The 17,085-nt window shown below is 49.7% G+C and overlaps 1 protein-coding gene across 1 annotated transcript; it reads left to right on the forward strand.

Annotated features, from left to right (window-relative positions):
* The first annotated feature begins 1,040 nt into the window (after nucleotides 1-1,040).
* On the forward strand, nucleotides 1,041-16,936 carry COX4I2 (cytochrome c oxidase subunit 4I2). The gene is made up of 5 exons (XM_035121353.3): nucleotides 1,041-1,098; nucleotides 6,151-6,247; nucleotides 10,021-10,182; nucleotides 11,448-11,579; nucleotides 16,356-16,936. Exons 2-5 carry the CDS (start codon nucleotides 6,151-6,153, stop codon nucleotides 16,490-16,492), a joined length of 528 nt encoding a protein of 175 aa, XP_034977244.1. The 5' UTR covers nucleotides 1,041-1,098; the 3' UTR covers nucleotides 16,493-16,936.
* The last annotated feature ends 149 nt before the right edge of the window (nucleotides 16,937-17,085 follow it).

The following is a 17,085-nucleotide window of genomic DNA, read 5'->3' on the forward strand; positions in this document are numbered from 1 at the left end:
CAATCTTTGGTCACCAGATGCTGTTAGACTACCAACTCCCATCACCCCTAGCTAGCAGGACCAGTAGTCAGGGATAATGGGATTTGTAGTCCAACAATGTCTGGGGACGCAAGGTTGAGAAAAGCTGACTAGCCTGATGAAAAGAGTTCTTCTTTTCCAGCCCTACCTGGACTTGCCCAGAATTGAACCTACCAGGTACTGGGAACAAGGTTTTATTGGTGGTGGCCCCCCACACCTTTGGGATTTCCTCATCTGGCTCCATCACTTCACTGCTGGGTTGTTGTTCTTGTTGATACTCCCTCTCCTACAATACTAAGAACTCAGCGGGGTCACCCAATGAATTGTTCGTTTATCTATTTATTTCATTGAATTTTTATACTGCCCTTCACCCGAGGATCCCAGGGCGGCTTACGACACGAAAACACAAAGCATCATGCCAAATGAAAGCAGGCATGATCCAGCAGCCTGCCTCGTCTGATAGTCTCAAACAAATAAAGCCCTTGAAACAATTATTGATTTGATGCAGTTAAAAACACACACGGTGATGAAGCCTCGTCCCAAGGCAGCAGCAGGGGGAGTGCAGCTCTTGGAAATAGAGCCTGCAAAAAAAAAAAAACCCACCTCTCTCCAGCTCTCCCCCCCCCCCTTCTCCAAATGCTGCAAGGACTTTTAGCTTGGAGTGTGTAGCAGTGTTTGTGTACAGGAAGGGGTGGGGGTGTCTGGCTGGCCTCTGGCCTCTGTCCAAGTCCTGCTTTCTGCTCTCCTTGCTCCTCCTAACCGGCCGCCCTTGCAAATGCTCTATACTGGGGGCAGGGAGGGGGGGTGTCTGCAGATGAAGGAACCCCCCCCCCGTTGTCCTCCTCCTCTCCTGGAGCCAGGGGGCTGCAGAAGGGAAGGGGCCAGCCAGCCAGCCAGCCAGGCAGTGGCCTGGTACATCCCTCCATCTGCCTGCCTGCGCCGGGGTCTGTTCTATAATAAGAGTCTTTGGCAGCTGTTTTGTGCCTTGGCTGCTTGCCAGCCTCCCGGCAGTTGCACTCGGAGAAAGCCTGTTGCCTCCATTTCCCACGTCGTCCGCTCCAGCTCCTTGCTTGTCCCACGGTGAGTACCCTCCCTCTCACCCTCCTCCAAGCTCTGCCAGGGGCACAACGGCCTGGCTAGGTAGGTGCTGGCATCTCTGAACCGCCAGGCAGGGAGAACTGCCCTCCTGCTCGGGCTCAGGGCCCCGGCACATAACGGGAAAGTCCGGTTGCCACCTGGCTCTGGGGAGGCAGATTTGCCCCCTTGATGCCTCCTCTGCCCCAAATTTCTGCCCAGTGGACCCAGGTTTGGGCACTGCGCTCCCATGACGCATTTTTTTCCTGCTGTGTCTCTTGTTTCCTTTCGCCTTGGAAACTTTCTTTGCTCTCCTCCAGGCCTTGAATGGAGGAGTCCAGAATTTCTTCGGGAACAAAGTAACTTTGTAAGAGTTTGGCATCATAAGCCAAAGCTTGGCTTCCATTCTCCTCCCCCGGCAATGCCAGGGCAACTCCCCTTCCTGTGCCCCCCACAAGCTTCCGCTTGGATCCCCAAAATGTCAAACAGATGGATCCTATCTCTGCTTTAAAAACTGTCTGGAATCCTCCAGGGCAGAGGAAAGCCTCCTCCACAGTGCCCAGCAAGAGATTTGGGGGTATCTGTTCCCCAGGTCCAGGGCCACCCTGAACCCTCTCTCTGCCTCGGGTGCCTTTCTCCGCGCCTAGAGGTCAGACAGGACAGGTCCTCGACAGCGGCCACCTTCTCTGGTGGCTGCCGGCCAGGTCCAGGGGCTGCTGGGACGCTGGAGGGGGGGGGCAGGCCACTTTCACTCCTGCTGGCCGAGGTACAGCAGGTTTGGCTGAAGAAAGGCGGTTTCAGGTGTTTAGGGTAGCCAGATCTCTAGGCCTCTGGCACCGAGGAAGCTGCCATCGGGTGGACCATTTATTCTGCCACCTTCTCTCCCTTCCACCCACCCAGGGCAGGGCTTGTATCTCAGGCATCTGACACCCTCCAGGCGTCAACAGAAGCTGGGTGGAAAGAGGGCTGTGGTGTGACTTGCAGGATTAGGGATGCTTGACCTATCCAGGGCTGCACACACACCATGCATTTAAAGCATGTGACTTCCCCCCAAGGATCCTGGGAACTGTAGTTTGTTAAAGAGGCTGGGAACTGGAGCTCTGTAAGGGGTGAACTATAGTTCCAAGGATTCTTAGGAGGTCCACAAGTTGGGTGACACGAGAACGGAGCCTTTTCAGTGGTGGCTCCCCGCTTGTGTAAAGTTCTCTCCAGAAAGGCTCACCTGCCACTGTCATTACATATCTTTAGGCACCAGGCAAAAGGAACCCTTTTTTGTCTTTGCATTGGCTTGGGATGTTTTAATGTTGTCAGGGCCGTCTACACCCGGGGTGCAGGGCACCTGGGCGCTGAATTCTGGGGGCAGGCTCCCACCACTGAAGCCGCCTAAGCTCTTAACTATCTACCTGTTATGAAATAATAAATAATTTTGATCAAGCTAGAAAAACAAAATACATACCGTGTTTCCCCGAAAACAAGACATGCATGCAGTGCCTCCCGGCAAAAGCTTGCTGCCCTCAGCCATGCTGTGCTGCGCCCGGAGCCCTTCCCACTGGAATAAGACACCCCCTGAACATAAGCCATAGTGTGTCTTCTTGAGGAAAATACCGGTAAATATAAGACAGTGTCTTATTTTGGGGGAAACACGGTATATACCTAGGTATTACTGAAATGTATACCTACTGTTTCACTAAAGGACTTTCAACTTTGTGCGCTCATTTACCAAATATGCGCCGCGCCGGTGCTTGTCATTCACAACGGCGGCGCTTGTCATTCTCAACGGTGCCATGCACGTGGAAATAACTAAATTTGGGGGCGCTGGGTGGATCTTTGCACCCTGGCGGCACATGTGCTAAAGACGGCCCTGAATGTTGTTCATAAAAACAAAAAAAGATTTTGCCTTTTAGATTTTTTTAAGGCTGGTTTTAATGTACGCATGAAAAATTGTAAGTTGCTTGGAGCTGCCGTGGCAAAAAAAGCGATGAAGAAATGTAATAAATATTGATAACAATTTATTGTGATGATGGAGTGGCAATGTGCTTTAAATGTGATTTGAAGGCTTGGTGTGCACATAGCCCTGGATAGGTTAAGCTCCCCTGATCGAATGAGGCCCGTCATGGAGGAGGAGAGGGCTATCGAAGGGTACCAGCCATAACCAGGCTACCAGCTACCAGCTCTGTTCCACAGTTGGAGGAAGCAATACTTATGAATACCAGTTGCTGGAAACATGCATATAAGTGCTGGAGATGCAAAGAGGTTGAGGGAATGCTCTTTCATATGGGGTGGACTTGTAAAAGGGTAAGAGAGTATTGGGAAATGATCCATAATGAATTGGAAAAGAAGTTTAAAAGTATTTTCCAAAAACAACAACAACACCTAGAGTCCTTTCTGTTGGGGATAATTCAGACAGAAATTCCCAGGCGTCAAAAAAGGTTATTTATGTATGCCACTCATATGGGTGGGGTATAAATAATAAATTATAAATATTATTACAAATATTAGCAGCAGCAGCATCACTACTACTGCAGCCCATGGTTTGTTAGCCCCAAAGTGGAAAACGAGTGAGGTCCCAAGTGAAGAAAAATGGCAACTGACAGAATATGCGCAGCTTGCAGATTTAACATATAGAATAAGAGAACGAGAAGAACATACGTTTAGAGAAGGTTTGAAAACATTTATTGAATAGATGGGAAATAACTGTGTAACCAGTTGGCGCTGTGGGTTAAACCACATAGTCTAGGGCTTGCTGATCAGAAGGTCGGCGGTTCGAATCCCTGTGACGGGGTGAGCTCCCATTGCTCGGTCCCAGCTCCTGCCCACCTAGCAGTTCGAAAGCACATCAAAGTGCAAGTACCCAGTTTCTCATATTTTAAGACATACCCATGAAATAAGCCATAGCAGGATTTTTAAGCATTCAAGGAATATAAGCCATACCCCGAAAATAAGACATAGTGATAGGCGCAGCAGCAATGCCGGCCGCAGCAGCAGGAGGAGGAAAAAAATAAGACATTCCTTGAAAATAAGCCATAGTGGTTTTTTTTTGAGGAAAACATAAATATAAGACGTGTCTTATAATATGAGAAACATGGTAGATGAATAGGTACCGCTCTGGCGGGAAGGTAAACGGCGTTTCCGTGCGCTGCTCTGTTTTGCCAGAAGCAGCTTTGTCATGCTGGCCACATGACCTGGAAGCTGTCTGCAGACAAACGCCGGTTCCCTCGGCTTATAGAGCGAGATGCGTGCCGCAACCCCAGAGTCGGACAGGACTGGACCTGATGGTCAGGGGCCCCTTTACCTTTACCTTTAACTGTGTATAGCTGAAAATGCTGACAGCATTAAGATAAATTCAACAGTATAAATCAGTTTTGATGGATGTACCGGTAATAATGGAATACTGAATGGTATAGTTTCTGTAAAATATGCAGGGACTTATGATATGTAAAATGAACCGTGGAAAGAGAGGAAGGGAAGTCATTGATATATTAAGGATGTAAAAATGAGTACTTTAAATTGTGAAACAGGAAATTTAATAAATGAAATATATACAAAAAGAAAAAAGAAACGGCAACAGGGGAGAAATGCTCTTGTGCTTGGGTCTTGCTTGCAGGCTTCCCATAACAGGCACTTGGCTAGCCCCTGTGAGAACAAGATGCTAGCCAAGATGGGCTATTGGGCTAACCCAGCAAACCCTCTTTCTTAGGTCCTTTCTTATGTTCACAACAACCCTCTTTCTACTCGGCCACTAAGAAAGCAGCTTCTTCTGCCACGTGGCAGATCTTGGAGAGTGTCGGAAGGGTGTCCCTCTGTCCAGGGCACGATGCGCACCCCACACGAGTGCTCCGCTTGGCGGATTTCCCACACACGTCCCTGGGCCCCCGGGTCCTGTGTCACAAAGAGCTGGACTTTGGAGCGTAAAAAGTGCAATTCCCGGAAAGTCCACCTTGCCCCGCATTCCGAGCCCAGCCGCGGCCAGAAAGCTCACAAGCGGAGCAAAAGGCTTCTTCTCTCTTGCTATTTATTCCCAGCATCTGGTCACCAGCGGTAGAGAACCCCTGAACATGGAGGTTCAGCTTTGCTCTCATGTCCTTGCTTTGAACAGTTTTAGATTGTGAACCATATCCAGACGACATGGTTACCAGTCCTTTCCAGATATTTCTTCTGAACATAGATTTAATGTGCATGGCCGTGTGTGTGTGTGTGTCTCTCTCTCTCTCTCAGTTTAAACTACCTCACAGGGTTGTCGTGAGGATAAAATGGGAAAGGGAGCAGCACATGCACCATCTTCAGCTCCTTGGAGGAAAAGGTGGGATAAGAATGTAAAAAAAATCATAGAATTATAGAATCATAGAGTTGGAAGGAACTCAAGGGTCACCTAGTCCATCTAGGAATCTCAGCTGGATGCATTGCTGGGGGTTGGACTAGATGATCCTTGGTGTTCCCTTCCAAACCTAAAATCGTTTGATTCTATGATTATTGCTCTGGTCACTGACTTATGTACACCACCTTGAGCAAGAAAAGGGTGGGATAAAAATATGATAAATCAATAAGTAATAAATTCCCTTTTTTTAAAAAAAGGGGGTGATATGATAGCCATGTTCAAATATATAAAAGGATGTCATATAGAGGAGGGAGAAAGGTTGTTTTCTGCTGCTCCAGAGAAGTGGACACGGAGCAATGGATTCAAACTTCAAGAAAGAAGATTCCACCTAAACATTAGGAAGAACTTCCTGACAGTAAGAGCTGTTCGGCAGTGGAATTTGCTACCAAGGAGTGTGGTGGAGTCTCCTTCTTTGGAGGTCTTTAAGCAGAGGCTTGACAGGCATATGTCAAGAATGCTTTGATGGTGTTTCCTGCTTGGCAGGGGGTTGGACTGGATGGCCCTTGTGGTCTCTTCCAACTCTATGATTCTATGAGTCTATGCTTCTATGATTCTATTTATACTTTTCATATTGCAACATAAATTTGAATCCTTCCACATCATATTTCAACTCCCCTCCCCCCTTTCTTCGGTTTCTTACACTTGCACTGTTTTTTACTGTAACAAATCCCTTGGCCCTGCAGATGCTGTCGCTGCCGTCCTTGCGGGTGGGCATCCTGACCGGAAGAAGGGTCCTGGCTGCTGCTGGTGTCCGAGCAGCCCATGGGCACGGTGGGCATGGTAAGTGAAGCTCCTGCCGGCATCTCTTGCTCCTGTTGTCCTTCGAGGCAAGTGGTCCCCTTCTAACCGGAGGGGGAGGGTGTAGCATGGCTAGAGCAGGGGTAGGCAACCTAAGGCCCGTGGGCCGGATGCGGCCCAATCACCTTCTCAATCCGGCCTGCGGACAATTCAGGAATCAGCGTGTTTTTACATGAGTAGAATGTGTCCTTTTATTTAAAATGCATCTCTGGGTTATTTGTGGGGCATAGGAATTCGTTCATTTCCCCCCCACAAAAAAATATAGTCCGGCCCACCACATGGTCTGAGAGACGGTGGACTGGCCCACGGCTGGAAAAGGTTGCTGACCCGTCTTAGAGCAATAGGGGCATCCTAACGGCTCTCAGCTCCCAGAACAAACTTCAGTTCCCACGATTCCCTGGGGGAAGCCAGGACTGTTGAAAGTGGTGTCGTGTTGCTATAGATGTATGGGGAAGATGTGTCTAACCGTCCAGGGGTCCTTTACCTTTTACCTTTTTTTCAGATGCAGGGAAGTGTGTTGCCCAGCCCTGGGTGTTAGTAGGGACTTGGGTGGCGCTGTGGTCTAAACCACTGAGCCTCTTGGGCTTGCCAATCAGAAGGTTGGTGGTTTGAATCCCTGCGATGGAGTGAGCGCCCGTCACTCTGTCCCACCTTCTGCCAACCACAAGCAGTTTTAAAGCATGCCAGTGCAAGTAGACAGGGGTCCTTTACCTTTTCCTTTACCTTTCCAAGCCTGTATAGCAGGGGTGGCCAACTCCCAAGAGACTCTGATCTACTCACAGAGTTAAAAACTGGGAGTGATCTACCCCCTTTTGGGGGGTTCAGGTCAAAGCTGTTGAGTTTTTTTTAAGGAAGGGAAGCCCTGTTTTGGGGGGTTTAGGTCAAACTTGTTGAGCTTCTTTTAGGAGGGAGGCCCATTTTTGTTTAGGGCTTCAGGTCATAGTTCAGCTTTTTTTAGGGAGGAGGAAAATTTTGGGTGAGCTTTTTTTAGGGGTGCCAGTGATCTAGCAGTGATCTACCACAGACATCCCGTGATCTACTGGTAGATCACAATCTACCTGTTGGACGTGCCTGCTGTATAGAATGCAGATCCTACCCAGGGCCGACCTGGGACATTTTGGCACCTGAGCCAAACCACAAAACGACGTCCCTTTCGATCCCCAAAGGAGACAGCTGCATATTCCTGCATTGCAGGGGGCTGGATGAGGGGGCTGGATCCGCAGGGACCTGTCCAAATCTTACGTTTCCGAGCACAATTCAAAGTGTTGGTGTTGACCTTTAAAGCCCTAAACGGCCTCGGTCCAGTATAACTGAAGGAGCGTCTCCACCCCCATCGTTCTTCCCGGACACTGAGGTCCAGCTCCGAGGGCCTTCTGGCGGTTCCCTCATTACGAGAAGCCAAGTTACAGGGAACCAGGCAGAGGGCCTTCTCGGTAGTGGCACCCACCCTGTGGAATGCCCTCCCACTAGAGGTCAAAGAGAACAATTACCAGACCTTTAGAAGGCATCTCAAGGCAGCCCTGTTTAGGGAAGCTTTTAATGTTTGATGGATTTCTGTATTTTAGAATTTCTGTTTTTTTGGAAGCCGCCCAGAGTGGCTGGGGGAACCCGGCCAGATGGGCGGGGTATAAATAATAAATTATTATTATTATTATTATTATTATTATTATTATTATTATTACGATTCTATTCTTCTAAGTTTTGAACCTACCCAGACCCGGAGATCATCACCTGAGGCCCTTCTTCGTGTGCCTCCTCCATGAGAGGTCCAGAGGGTGGCAACATGAGAATGGGCCTTTTCGTTGGAGGCTTCTAAGCAGAAATTGGATGATCGTCTTCCATTGATGCTTCAGCTGAGATTCCTGCATGGGGTTGGACTAGATGATCCTTGGGGGTCTCTTCCAACTCTACAATTCTATGAAGACTGCATTAAGCAGTCCAATGTGACCCAGTTACAAAACCTTTGCAGCTTGTTGAACCCAAAAAGGAGGCGGAAAAGAGGGAGCCAGCCACAAGAGATCTTCCCTCCTTACAACTTGCACTTGAGAGCTAATCGCCGTAATGGCGAAAACAGTAACATTGCATTGACACAGTATAATTAAGGAAGCAAACTACACTAGTAATAATATATTTGGAAGAATTGCAAAGACAACAGATAAAACACTGAAAATGCAGCAGCAGCGAACCCCCCCCCCCCCCATATAACTCACCAGCATTTTGCAAACAAAATTAGGGACCTGCTTTTGACACCCCGGTTTCCATAAAAAGGATCTCTGCTGAGCCCCATCCCCAATCATTACATATTGCGGAAGGCTGAACATGTAGCTTCTGGTTCTCGTTATATTTATTTACTCAGCTGATTTAAATGCTGATTTCAAAGCCGAGGTGGTATGTTTGTTGAGTTAAAAATACACTAGAATACTAGTCACCCGACAATGACTTATCAGCAGTTTGAATTGCAAGGTTCTGCAGGAATAATCAGATGCACAAATATAGGCTGGGGGACGTCTGGTTTAGCGGGACAGGTGAAAAGGATCTAGAGATCTTAGTAGACCAAAAGCTTAACATGAGTCTACAGCGTGATGCAACAGCAAATAAAATGAACGATATTCTAGGCTGCATCTACAGAAGTCTAGTGTCCAGATCAAGGGAAGTCATAGGCCTACTCTATTCTGCCTTGGTCAGACCACACTTGGAATACTGTGTCCAATTCTGGGCATCACAATCTAAGGAGGAGGTTGACAAACTGGAAGGTGGGCAGAGGAGGACGACTAAGAGGATAAAGGTTTTGGCAACCAAGCCTTATGAGGAGCAGTTGAGCACAGAGCTATTCCCCTATAGATTGATCTCCACCACAAACAGGCTAAGCTTCCCCATCAGATGGCCTGTGATATGGGCAGAATTCTCCTATAGGGAATGCAGAATCCTCTCTGAGCAGTTTAACTCCAGGCTCAAAAGAATGCAAGACTTAAAAAGCAATCCTGTTTTGAGCCCGCTGTCGCCAGAAGGATTGTGTTTTGATGACGTCTATGATGCTGTTTTTACTGCCGTTTATTTCCACAGTAATATTCGGCTTGCTTGGGTTTATACAAGCCTCCCTGTGTTTCATTTTATCAGAGAAAATGGTTACCTTGTCCATCGGATGTGCTCCTTGGAGATGATGGTGCAAAACATCTGGAGGGATGCTTTGGCACAAGGGAAAAGGGCAAAACACATCTCTCTCTCTCTCTCTCTCTCTCTCCACACACACACACACATGGCTCAAAGTTGTATAAAACCCTAGCTAGACCATGTAGCCTGTTTTACAAGCCTCTAATTTGAAGGGGTGTCAAGAGCAGGGGCATACAAAGTGGGGGGCGGAGGGGGCGGTCCGCCCCAGGTGCCACTCTGGGGGGGTGACAAGATGGCCCCTGCCTCCCCCCAGCTGTAGAGCGGCCGAGGGCGCACGCAGTCCGTATGGGCTCCTTTGCCGCTCTCTCGCGCCATTCATACAGACTGCCTCTCACACAGCGATCATATGGGCTGCCGCGCATGCGCACTCCGTACAGGATGCCGCACATGTGCAGTCCATATGGGATGCCGCACATGCACGTACAGGATGCTGCTCGTGCAAGCGGTTGTATGCCATTTTAATGCAAAAATTACAACTTTTTAGCTTGGAGGGGGGAATGCATAAGTGGCCACCCTCATGGCTGGTGTGGGGATGTGTCCAAGCCATGCTGAGGCTCCTCTCTGCTGTTCCTCTTTCTCCCTAGTCGCAGCCCAAGAAGATCTCTCGGTGCCTATGTATTATGACAAGCGCAGTTTCCCGCTTCCCGACATCCCCTTCTGCAAGGAGCTGGACACTTCGCAGAATGCTCTCAAGGAGAAAGAGAAAGGATCCTGGAAGCAGCTGAGCAACGAGGAGAAAGTGGCTCGTACGTAGCAACAGACGGGCCCATCCAGGAGGGTGGGTGGGTGGGCGATGTTTTGTGGGCAGCCTCTGTAGGGTCAAGCCACACTAGACCGACAAGATAGAGGCTGCACCCTAAGTGGCCAGCCTTTTGGGATGTGGGAGAAATTTAACTCAGTTCACGTTTAAAGCTGAATCACAGTTTCTGCAATAAAGGGAGATATGGCCACCCTCAGAAATTCACACTTAGCTGAATTTTGCAATGCAATTCTCCAAAGGTATTGCTCTGCTTTCCTTTGGACCACCTCAGCAAGGCCAAGAGGGGGTGGTCTTGTAGTCTGGGCAGCCCAGGACCTCCAGACCCCAGGGAGGTTACTTCAGTGCTGCTTATGCAGCGGTTCGACTTCACCCTCGGAGGCACACTCCATTGTCTCTCAAGACAGATGGGTGCCCACTATAGTTCTTCAGCTATGCCACGTGTATAAAAATGCATCCATTAGGGGGAAAGTGAGCGTATAAATGAAAGTTAACATACAAAATGCATCATATCTGGAGCAATTGCTCACAAAAATGTGCGAGCGAGCAAAGATTGCAAACAAAAATTTGGAGAGCATGTGCTCCAAAGTGCTGAAGAATTTTCATCAGTATGGAAGGAGAGCTTTTAAGCCAGTGAGAATAGGCTTTCTCACCCTCAGAGCCAATCAGAGGGAAAGGAGGTGAGTCTGAGGATGGGCTCCTGGGGTCACTCTGGAGAAGGTTTGCAGGAAGGACAGAGAGCTGTTCTTCTCTCTGCTCCAAAGCTAAGCATTTAGGAACAATGAAAAGACAAAGCACTTCGTTTTCAAGAGAATGGAGGGCAAGTTCCGCTATGTATAAATGTAACGTCAGGGAAAACACACCTTAAGGTGCTCCAAAATAAAATATCAGAGCACTCCAAATCATTTGCAGAAAACAGCGGATCTAGCTGGAAGGCATCACTTAGAGATCTGATTTGATTGTTGCCATGCATCTCTTAATTCTTATTATTGTATAATGATAGGATGGTTGGATAATCTTAGTAGGGGGCATGGCTGTGGTGTTCACAAAGGGGACCTTGCACTTCTGAATTTTCTGCTCCGCTCTTGCCTGGAGCTGCCTTCTTTGGCTGCCCAGCACACCTGCATGGGAGACAGACAACAGCCAGGGCACCCCCTGCCAATCATTTGGAGGGGCAGGCAAGTGAAGGCACAGAGAGCCTGAGCAGGGGAGGTGGGTGCCGTGGATCCTGACCCTGCTGCGCTTGCCTTGCAGTGTACCGGCTCAAGTTTCACCAGAGCTATGCAGAGATGACCAGGCCCTCTAAGGAGTGGAAGACAATCCTTGGAGGAATTTTCTTTTTCATCGGCTTCACGGGATTGATTGTCTGGTGGCAACGAGTCCATGGTACGGAAGTGGGAGGGGGGGCGGCGTCTGAGAACCCCAGTGGTGTTTATAGAGCTCCCACCCTCTCCTGGGCATCTGTGAGTCTTCCAAGGCGGGCAGAAATACAACCGGTGCTGCCTCCTCCAACAGCCGCATTGCTGGGCCAGATGGTGGCTTCACCTGTGGAATTTTGCTCCTGCTGAAAGCACAGAGCCTCACCTGTGCTGGGGAAAGTACTTTGAATTCAGGGGTGGTTTTGTTTCCAAAGCCACCATATGCTGAGCCAAATCATGGGCTCATCTACCCAAGAGGGCTGGAAGCCTCTCTCACAGGGAAGGGCCATAGTTTGAGCATCTGCCTTGCATGACAAAGGTCCCCGGTTCAATCCCCAACATCTCTGGGTAGGGCTGGGAACGCCCCTGTCTGAAATGCTGCAGAGCTGCTGCCAGCCAGTGTTGTCAGCACTGAGCTAGGTGGAACAATGGCGGACTCTGTATAAGCTAGCTGGCTGTGTTCCTGTGTAAAAATAGCCTAACTCGGAAGGTGCTGGACTCTAAATAAGAGTTTGGATGGGTGCCTGCCAATAATTCTTTAGCTGCGATTCCAGCATTGCAGGGGGTTGGACTAGATGACACTTGGGGGTCCCTTCCAACTCCACCATCTTTGATTCTGTGATTCTACTCTGCCTGGCAGCAATTCTCCACCCCAGAGGGCTTTCCCCATGGGAGATGCTAGGGCATAGCTGCCAAGTTTTCCCTTTTCTCGCGAGGAAGCCTATTCAGCATAAGGGAAAATCCCTTTAAAAAAGGGATAACTTGGCAGCTATGTGCTAGGGATTGAACCAGGGACCTTTGGCATGCGATGCATCATCTTTACCGCTGAGCTACGCGGCCCCTCCCCAAATTGATGCCCAAGGTAGACATCTCACTCGGAGCAGCACCTACCCAGATTCCCCTCCCAGGCAAAGATTCCTTGTACAGGACCTCTTTCTTCCTTTGTGTCTGAACCAGGCTGGATTTATCTGTCTCGGTAGGTGAGACATCGGTGGAAATCCAGCCAATTTGGCTGCTTGAATCCTTCCTTCCTTCCTTCCCTCCCTTTCTTCTTTTTACCATTCTTGATGGATGATTTCTCCAGGCTGCCTCAGTGCTAAGACATAATAGCTTGGGAAAAGAGGTCTTGAGGCAAGCAACCTTCGCTCCTGGTTCTCGCTGCTCGTGATTCGGTAAATGCCATTTCCCCACTTAGGCCAAATCTATACATGAAGCAGAATGAGGTCAGAATTAGGTGGGTCAATTAGACTGGGCTGCTTCAGAGCGGATAATACATCTGAATACTCATGGGTGTTGAACCAAGCAGAAATGTAGCACACCAGGGAAAGAAAACCAGTAGAAAACCAGCGGATCAGAGGAACATGTCTTGATGTGCTGGATTTCCAAGTGCAGGCAGATTACTATTATTTTACATTGATAACAAGAGCGTTCAAAAACAGGGTTCCAACCTCTGCAGCTTGAAGTGGAGCAGTGCATCTGGCCAAGGCAAGACTCCACGGCTACATTCTGCTCTACTGAACATTCAGCCTCCACCGCCTTAAATATATGTGTGTCAAAGTGTGGGTGGATGCGTGAATTAAAAAGCCTCAAGCCTTCCTTTCTACGGATAATCCAGGCTGCCCTCTTCTGAACCATTCCCAGCTCTGCACAATCCTTTACGAGACGGGACAACCAGAGCTCTCCTGGGGTTTCTAGAAGCGAATGTACCATAAATGTAGCCAGGATGTGGGGAGTTGTGATCTCTTAAGAACGTAAGAAGAGGGTCTGCTGGATCAGGCCGATTGGCCCATCGAGTCCAGCATCCTCTTCTCACAGTGGCCCACCAGACGACTGCGGAAAACCTGCAAGCAGGATCCAAGCACAGGAACGACTCTCCCCTCCTGCGTTTTCCAGCAACTGGTAATCAGAAGCATTGCTGCCTCCAGCTGTAGAGGCAGAGCAGCCATCCTGGCTAGTAGCCATCAATAGCACTCTCCTCCATGAACTTGTCTCAGCCTCTTTTAAAGCCATCCAGGTTGGCGGCCATCACTGCCTCCTGGGGGGAGCGGGTCCCCTAGATTAACTCTGCGCTGCATTAAGCAGCACATCCTTTTACCTATCCTGAATCTTCTTCCAATGCTCAGCTTCACTACCGCCTCCGACAGGTCTGAGCACTTAGATCGCTTTGCCCCCATGTCAGGCATAAAATCAAACAACTTGGAAGGTGCCTGCTTCAAGCCTTGCATCCACAGCTGGGAAATTACCTAACTTTTAGGTTTCTGCAGCGTTCCAACGGCTTAGGGAGCTGGGTAACGGCTTAGGGAGCTGGGTATGTTTAGCCTGGAGAAGAGAAGGTTAAGGGGTGATATGATAGCCATGTTCAAATATATGAAAGGATGTCATATGGAGGAGGGAGAAAGATTGTTTTCTGCTGCTCCAGAGAAGCGGACACAGAGCAATGGATTCAAACTACAAGAAAGAAGATTCCACCTAAACATTAGGAAGAACTTCCTGACAGTAAGAGCTGTTCGGCAGTGGAACTTGCTGCCACGGAGTGTGGTGGAGTCTCCTTCTTTGGAGGTCTTTAAGCAGAGGCTTGACAGCCATATGTCAAGAATGCTTTGATGGTGTTTCCTGCTTGGCAGGGGGTTGGACTGGATGGCCCTTGTGGTCTCTTCCAACTCTAGGATTCTATGATTCCTGCTGCTGGAAGACGCTTTCCAGCAGAGGGAGCCTACGCCTCTCCTACCGGTAGCTCCGCACCCCAGCCATTCCCCAGGCCAGGCCTCTCTGCCCACAGCTGATGTTCCTGGACCATTGGGGAGTAAACAACCCACAGCCAGCCATGTCAGCCCTGCGCTCCTGGAAATCAGGGTGGGGAGGAACAAAGGGGCCGCTGTTTTCCTCGCACTGGTCTGATGCCCATGGAGCTGTTTTCCTGGATTTGCAATAACAGCCCATCTGCCAAGTGAGGGGTGTGGAATGGCCGGGGGGGGGGGGTGGCGGGCTCGGAAAGGAGGAGAAAGGCCAGTTCTGTTGCCTGCCTTTGCAGCAACAACAGCTCTGGGCTGTTCCCCTTCACGGGGCTTGCCTGGTGCGTAGAAAACCCACAGGGCCGCCGGGGCCCAGTTTGTGCGCACAGCCCAGTGGCAAAGGGCACAGAGGGGCACAGAGAAATGAGCACACCCACTTTCTCACTCTGCATGCTGTGCTGGAGATTGCAGAAGAAAACTTCATCCCAGGCACAGTTCAGTTTGCTTGGATGCAGAATTGCATTTTTTTTCCAAGTGCACCTAGAAAGCTAAGGGTGGGCCCAGTCACTTGCCATGGATTCTCATAGGGCAGGCAAAAAAGGAAAAAGGAAAAAAAAGATGTTGCAGAGCTGGAGAAGGGCAAGGAGTGGAGCAGTTCCCCTGTAGGAACATAAAGAGGACCCTGCTGGACCAGGCCAGTGGCCCACCTAGTCCAGTATCCTGTTCTCAGAGCGGCCAACCAGATTCTTGTAGGCACAAGAGCATCTCTCCCCTCCTGTGGCAACTGGCATTCAGAAGCATTCCCATAAGGAAAGGCTACAGCATTTGGTGCTTTTTCGTTCAGAGAAAAGGCAAGTGAAAGGGGTCATGGGTGTGCCTGGTGTGGATAAATGGGAGAGAGAAAGCTTTCCCCCTCCCTCTTTCATAACGCTAGAACTTGGGGACATTCCATAGAGCTGAATGCTGGAGCTGATAGCGCCAAGGTCGCAGGTTCAATCCCTGTATGTGACAGCTGCATATTCCTGCATTGCAGGGGGGTCAGACTAGATGATACATAAGGGTCTGACTCTTCTGTTTCAAGTGTATCTGAAGAAGTGTGCATGCACACGAAAGCTCATACCAAAATAAAAACTTAGTTGGTCTTTAAGGTGCTACTGAAGGAATTTTTTTATTTTAAATAAAAAAAATCCTTCCAGTGGCACCTTAGAGACCAACTAAGTTTGTCATAGGTATGAGCTTTCGTGTGCATGCACACTTCTTCAGATACCACACTTCTTTCGTGCATGCACACGAAAGCTCATACCTTAGAGTTGGAAGGGACTCCACAAGCCATCTAGCCCTGCAAAAATCCCTGACAGATGGCCATCCAACCTCTTGTTCAAAAACTTCAGATGAAATTGCTTTGCTTTTTATTAAGGTGTGGCTGGGTCGTAAGAGGATTTGTCTTTAAACAGGCTAAGATGGCACCCACGAGCTGCAGGTTTGATAGGTACTTACAGGATACTTATCAATTAAATCTTCCATCCTACACATCCCTATCCCTTGAACTCTCTGGGACTGACATCTGAGCAGGGATGTGGTCAAGGTTGTAGCCCAACTAGGAACTTTGCTGTGCTCTATTCTGCGCTCCCAAGGCAGGGTGTGTGTTTGGGCCCCCGTCCACTTTTTTGGTGTTACATATGGAGTAACAACCATACACCAGGGGTGGGAACCTAGACCCTCCAGATGTTCCTGGACTACACATCCCATCATCCCTCACTGTGGGCCATGCTGGCTGGGTCTGATGGGAGTTGGAGTCCAGCCATATATAGAAGGCCACAGCTTCCAGTCACCACCACACCCCTCCCCCCCCCAAAGCAAACAAACTACTTTCTACCCCTTGATCACCCTGGAACAACAGGGTTTGGGAGCCATCTATGGGCTCCTAACCAGCGCGGGAGAACCTTCCCTGTGACCTGCTCATTACCTTTCTGTTGCCCTCCTCACTCGGCCTTCCCCCGTTGCCTTGACAGTGTACCCCCCGAAGCCGCACACCTTGAGCGATGAGTGGAAGGCCAAGCAAATCAAGCGCATGCTGGACATGCGCATCAACCCTGTGGACGGCTTCTCCTCCAAGTGGGACTACGACAAGAACGAGTGGAAGAAGTAGAGCGCGGAGGCGGACGTCGGGGAGAGGCAGCCGTGGATCCTGCACGTTCAAGGCAGAATTGGCCGCCCCGAAGGTGGCAGCTGGTGTGACGCCTCCCACACTGCCCATGCCCCTACCAGTCCCCTTTGGATCACCTCCCCTTGGCCCGAGCCTTCCCAAATCCACCCAATGTGCCTTTGCCTTCCTGGAGCTGCAGGAGGAGGTCGAGCATGTGCACCAGGCATCTCCGTTCCACTGCAGAGAGACTGGCCCAGCCCCTGCCAACCTGGTGCCCTCTGGCTGTTCTGGACTACAGACCCCGGCAGCCCTTGCCAGCGCAGCCGAGGTCACCAGGTCAGCCGAGACTGGATTGGACCCAAGCCTCTTTGCGTGGCCTTTCCAGCAGCTCCTCTTAAGCAGTCTTGTTCTTTCCCTCCATGCAATAAAACACTATGTTGCACATCAGGCTGCGGTTTGCATCTCTCTTGGGTAGCTGTAGGGAAGAGGAAGGGGGGGACCCTTGGGGTTCTGGCAGGACTGTCACCGTGCGACTCCTTCGGTCAATGCATGCAAAGCTGCCTTCTCCCGACTCGGTCCTTACAGCACCTTTGGAT

This window comes from Zootoca vivipara, chromosome 7 (genome assembly GCF_965207765.1).
Source record: "Zootoca vivipara chromosome 7, rZooViv2.hap1.1, whole genome shotgun sequence".
NCBI classification, from domain to species: domain Eukaryota; kingdom Metazoa; phylum Chordata; class Lepidosauria; order Squamata; family Lacertidae; genus Zootoca; species Zootoca vivipara.

Excerpts from the sequence above, each read along its gene's own strand:
- COX4I2 (XM_035121353.3), top strand. The coding sequence starts at position 6,151 with ATGCTGTCGCTGCCGTCCTTGCGGGTGGGCATCCTGACCGGAAGAAGG. Across the intron at positions 6,248-10,020 it reads CCATGGGCACGGTGGGCATG|TCGCAGCCCAAGAAGATCTC; the intron begins GTAAGTGAAGCT and ends CTTTCTCCCTAG. Across the intron at positions 11,580-16,355 it reads CTGGTGGCAACGAGTCCATG|TGTACCCCCCGAAGCCGCAC; the intron begins GTACGGAAGTGG and ends TTGCCTTGACAG.